Source organism: Ambystoma mexicanum, chromosome 12, assembly GCF_040938575.1.
Source record: "Ambystoma mexicanum isolate Mex_15411 chromosome 12, UKY_AmexF1_1, whole genome shotgun sequence".
Lineage (NCBI taxonomy): Eukaryota > Metazoa > Chordata > Amphibia > Caudata > Ambystomatidae > Ambystoma > Ambystoma mexicanum.
The window spans coordinates 616065733-616071732 of record NC_090936.1 but is presented as its reverse complement, the minus strand read 5'-3'; the positions used below and the strand labels follow the sequence as shown (position 1 = coordinate 616071732).

Below are 6000 nucleotides of genomic sequence, written 5' to 3'. Positions count from 1 at the left end.
TCTACAGGGTGGTAGGATAGGTTAGAGTAATCAGTTAGAGTAGTGTGATAGAGTGGTTTGGTGGGGAAGTGTAAAGGATACGAGTGGGGTGAGTTGGTGGAAGAAAGGATGGGTTAGGCTGGTTTTAAGGCAAATTCGTCCATAAGGGAGATTCATAAGAAAGTGCTAGATGTCAAATGCTCAGCAAGGAGCCAGAGTGCTGGGTGTAGAAGGCATTCCAACCCTAGGGTTGAACTTGCACTACTACAAAGAAAGTGAAAGTGAAGATCCACAAGTGTGAAGAAGTCAGGAAAATGAAGTAAAGATGGGAAACCACACAGCCAATCCTCAACACAGCATAAATTAATAAAGCAAGTGCCACTGGTATTAAACAAGACTGAAACAAACAGCACACAGAGTGACGTAAAGATTTTTTTAAAAAATCACATTACAATCAAAAACGGGACTATTGGCTGCCAGTGTTAGCAGAGTCGAGGGCTGAAGGGAGGTCAGAACGTGTTGGGAGAGTTGTATGTAAATACACAAGCCACACTGCAGTCGTGTTGCCCTTAAAATCAGAAACTACGTTTTGCACTGATAATGTTCCGCCTGTATATGCTCAGGTCCTATCACTGTAATGCCATCTTCTTTGACCCCTTTCAGGATAGAGGTATGGATGGACATTTTTATTTATTTTCATTTTTAAAGCGCTCACACAGGCCGGCGGCATCGAGGCGCTGTTACAGGATTTTTATATTGTCTTAGTTGCGTATTTATAAGCGCTTACTAAACAGAGGTTTCTAAGCGCGGACATGGGGGGGATCGAACCTGTGTTGCTTTGTGTAGTCTTGTTTCCAAGGCGAGCACGTTGCTGCTGAGGTATCCTCCAGAGATATACAATAGACACCCAGTGGAAGGGAGAATGGATGGCTCAAAAGCTGAATGTATTGATACAATTTTAAATATTGTTTGGTGTAGATGTTCATGGCACTTATCGACATACTGGTAATGATTTGTGCCAACCCTTTGATATGGCTCCCTTTGTTTTTGCAGATTTAAATGATGGAAGCGGATAACCAAACCCTGGGCAGTGGATTTATCCTCATGGGCTTCCCACCTCTCCCTTGCCTTCAGGCTACATTGTTTTCAGTATTCTCTCTCTTTTATTCTGCTACGCTGGTGGGAAACGTTCTCATCATCTTAATCATCAGGTCTGACTCTCGTCTTCACACTCCCATGTATTTTTTCTTGTGCAACTTCTCACTCCTAGATATCTTGAACCCATCAGTGACCATCCCCAGAATGCTGTCGGACCTGCTCTCAGAGACAAAGTCTATCTCCCACACCGCTTGCATCACCCAGATCTTCTTCTACATCTTCTTCGCTTCAGTGGAATGCTCTCTTTTGTCAGTGATGGCATTCGACCGCTATGCCGCCGTATGCCAACCCTTGCACTACCATGCCATCATGAACTGGGGGGTTTGCACACAATTGGCAGCTGCTACCTGGGTTAGTGGTTGTCTTTATTCCATGATGCACACTGTGGCAACCAGCCGGCTGACTTTCTGCGGATCCAAAACAATCAATCATTTCTTTTGTGATGTTCCTCCACTCCTGCTACTGGCGTGCTCTGACACGACCGTTAACATGGTTATTATCTATATCTGTGTCGTCATCCTTGGTGTGGGGAATGCCATGGTCACCCTCAGCTCCTATATCCATATCATCTCCACCATCCTGAAGATTCAGTCCAAGGACGGCCGGATGAAGACCTTCTCCACATGTGGCTCCCACCTTGCGGTAGTGTCCCTCTACTACGGGTCTCTTATAGGCATGTACTTCCGGCCAATGTCGAGCTACGCAATGTCTAAGGCCTGGATGGCTTCAGTCATCTATACATCTTGCACACCAATGCTTAACCCTTTGATTTACAGCTTGCGGAACAATGAGGTGAAGGGGGCACTGAGGAGAATGTTGGGCAATAAGGAACTGTTCTAAATCTGCTGGTATTTCAATGTCATTGCTGTGAGTGCAGTGACAACAATCGTGAGATGTAATAATTTGAACAGTACTCACAGAATGAAGAGAGTAGGGGAATGAGACGTCCTTAACAAGAGGGAAAGGCACTAATTGTCTAATACAATACTGTTCAATAGAGAAAAGATACATTCTTCTAGACTGCCTGGTTATAATAGAGTCCAAGAGTCCAAGGAATGATAACAAGAAATAAATCAATGAAACTGATAACATCTATAATGCATAGGGTAAGACACCCATGCGCAACCCCACTACCCCTCTGTGAAATGCCCATTTTAAAATATGTTCTATGGACAATAGCATCATAATAACAGCAATAAGTTAAGAGTGTTGACTAAAATCCGAAATTCAAAAACAAGTCGATAGAAAAAAGCTATACTTATCCAGCCAAAAAGGACATTCAGAGATGTACTTTTAAATTGAGTAAATAGTCTTCTAACATGTACGTCGCAAATGTGGAGATGCAACAATTTTTTCAACTAAATACATTTGCTATTAAAATGATAAAAAAGAGATATTTCCATTGAAAAATGTTATTGCTGGGTTAATGAGAATGTTGTAATGTATGATGCACTGTTACATAAAAAAGTCTATTGAAAATCCATTTCTATAGAGCACTGTCCCAATATATACAGTTAGAAAAAAAAATAATTACAACTGCATAGTCATAAAATATATTGACACAGTTAGTCAAGCAATTTCTGTATGATGCTAGTGCCTGTGTCTGTGTAGGTGCTTGTTGTGTCTGTGCTGGTATCTGCCATGTCTGCACCGGGGCTTTCTTTGTATACATTGGTGCTTGCTGCGCTTGTAGTGGTGTGGGTTGCATGTGTGTCAGCATTTCTTGCTGTGTAGATTGTATGTGTGGCACTGGTATCTGATACCTTGTGTGATCTTGAGCCTAATACTCTGGTGGTTCTGCGCTGTATGGGGGTTGGTACTCTGTCCCCCCTCTTGAGTTGGTCTCTTGCCAGTTTTGCTGCATCCCTCCCCTGCTTCTGCATGCTCGGGAGATGTGCCCTATCTTACCACATGTCAAACATTGCTGGGTCTGCACCCCAAACCTGGATTGTCCTCCATTGAATCTTTCTCCCTGTGGAGCCTGAAACCCATACCCCCTACCTCTCAGTGGCCCCCTTACCCCTCATGGGTAATAGTTGCATTCTCCTCTTCCTGTAAAATTCCAGTTAGCTGGTGGTTGTACCAGTTGTGCCCCCTGTGTATTAAAGACTTCCCCTCTGTTGCTCAATACTGCCCTTACCATTGAGAGTTTTGACAATTTCTTCAGCTCTAGTTTTGCTTCCTCCATCTTCCTCTCCTCTTTCTTTCTGTCCTTCTCTTGGTTTACTCAACAATGGTGAACAATGGTCAATTGAATCTCTGCTCATGGCTTCGCTTTTATCCCCACAATACTTTTCAACTGCCTTTGTACTGTGACAGAAAGCCCTTGGCATAACATATGATAAAAGATAATGTCCCACGGCTCTCTCGTTTTGAGCCACCATTGTCCTGAATCTCCTGAATATAAGCTGTTGGATTTTTGTCAGGTCTCATTTTGTGTGTATTAACAGTATTCATGTGTGGTGAATCTGGATATTTGACCCTAAGTGACCTCCACATGTTAGCTCGACAATTATTAAAGGGTGCTCCATCATTGGCAGTGTCTAAATGTCATCTGACCTCTCCCCCGATATAACAGCAAGTAAGCTATCAATGTCATCTACTGCTAACGTCATCCCAGCTGTCATTCTAATTGATAAATCCATATATCTGCTCCGGAGGTCAGGGTTGAGAGTATGCAAACCAAATTATTTTTGTCCATTTGTGGTTGTGTAATATATTGTGGCAGTTCTTCCCCTTTCTCTAATAAGGGGAACTGTGTAATCCATGTGTTCTGTCCGAGCACAGCCACGCTGTTTGTCTTTGTCACTGCGTCTATCGTGCTAACTCTCTTCTGTCCCAGTAAACTTCTCAACCAGTTTACATACACTGTTTTATTCTATGAAGTACTTAATCACGTTTTCTGAGGATTAGGATATTGGCTGGGCTCCTCACTGGTTCTCCTCACTGGTTCTTCCAGATCTAACCATTCTGCCTCTTTACCTAACCCCATGCTTATAGAGGGGGTTCGTGCAGCTTCCTCTTCCCAACTTTCCTCTTTTTCTTCATCTTCAAACATAATATCATCACTTTCAGCCCCCTCATCATCTTTCACCTTGCACAGACCATTTCCTTCTCTCCATCATGTTTTCCCTTCTGCTTCTGTACAAGTTGCTAACCCTCTTTCATATGGCCCCTTCTTCTCCTTCATCTGGAAGGGTTGCGTTCTAAGGATCTCATCTACCTCCTTGTTGGCATCTTTCTAAACTTCTCTCTCTTTCTCGTTTTTACTTTGACTGGTTCTTTTCTTTGGGAGCGTACGTTCTTTATAATATCCTGAACCTCTCTTCTTCATCTTTCTCTGCTTCTTTCTATTTCTCATTGTCTTTCTCTGTCCTGCTCTGTCTCCTTCTGTCTTTCTCTTTCCAATTCATCATCTCTCCATATCATCCTTCATCTTCTTCTTGTCTCTTCTTCTTCTTTGTCTCCTGCTCTCTTCTTTTCTCTTACTCTTCTTCATCCCCTCTTTCCTTCTCTCTCTCCTCCCTTTCTGTTCTCTTTCTCTCTCCTCCTGAACCTTCTCTTCCTCCTTCTCGTGTCGTTCTCTAATATCCCATTATCTATCTTTGAAATCATCCATGCCCTTTCCATCTAGTTTAAGCATTATCTGTTCTCCTACCAACTCATTCGACATCATCACTGTTTCGTCTCTTTCACCCTTTCTGCCTCGGGCTCTTTGAACCTCCACCTCTGCTTCTGTCAATTTTGCCTGAAACTCACAGCGTTCGTCATATTCCACGCATGTGGACACTGGTCATTGTGTGTTTATGTTTTCTCTATTCATAGTGTCGTAACTGCTATGTGGGTTTGGTGTATTCTGCTGCTGCTTTTAATTCTCATAATGGGTGTAATCCCTGTGCTTCATGGGATGTATTGGTGCTCTTGGGAGCGGGAAGAGGAGCTGTGGGCATTGTGTGCCCTGTGTCATGCTGATTAAGCACTCATTCTTTCCAGGGTGGTTCCTCCATCTCCTCTCCATACACCTTCCACAATTCCAAAATGGCTAGTCTATTTTGTAACTTCTTCACTCTGTACACGGCATGTAATTATGTTTTCATGTGTTGCAGCATTGATTTTGAGTGAGTGCCTTCCTGTGGACAGGGCATAAACATTTTACCCACTTTGTTCTCAGCCATTGGGCATGGTACTTAAGGATTTTGTCCTTGTATCGGGTCGTGCTTTACACAAATGGATAACATGGGCATTCCCCATCATAATATGTCACAGTTTATCTTGACTACATAACTTTACCAATATACTTGCCAGATATGTCTTTCAATTACCTTTCACTCCCCCTTGCCTCCCTTGTCACAACCTTTCCCAACAGTATTCTTCTCTGTGTATCTCTCCACTAGACCACGCCTACCGTGTCACCCATTATTCCCAAGCGATACCACAAAGGCCCTTACACCCTAAACAACACCAATTCACTGTTCCGCACTGGAGCACAACCTTCGGTTCCAAAACACCTTCTCGTCCTCCACAATATACACTAAAATACACAAAACTTAACTTTTCACACAACTTCAAAATGCCCTATAACACAACTATGGCACCAGCAATCAATATACAATTAAATACACATAAAATAACAATACAACCATTTTCCCAATTCCTGGTGAGGTAATCTTCTCTTCTTATCATACCCTGGAAGGGAGTTTACAGGACAATCTTCCATGACCTTGTCCCGGGAAATCTCATCACCATTGATACCTCGTACAAGGTTTATTGTGTAGTCTTCTGTGACCTTGTCATAGGTATTCCATCATAATCAAATCCTTTATCTTTATCACAATTCCCCCAATATGGAAACAATTCCCTCTC

At 42.8% G+C, this 6000-nt stretch overlaps 1 protein-coding gene across 1 annotated transcript; it reads left to right on the top strand.

Moving 5' to 3' along the window:
* Window positions 1–1041: 1041 nt before the first annotated feature.
* Window positions 1042–1977, top strand: LOC138514630 (olfactory receptor 5V1-like). Its single transcript, XM_069630074.1, has one exon. The coding sequence runs from the start codon at window positions 1042–1044 to the stop codon at window positions 1975–1977; it is 936 nt and encodes a 311-aa protein (XP_069486175.1).
* Window positions 1978–6000: the final 4023 nt, after the last annotated feature.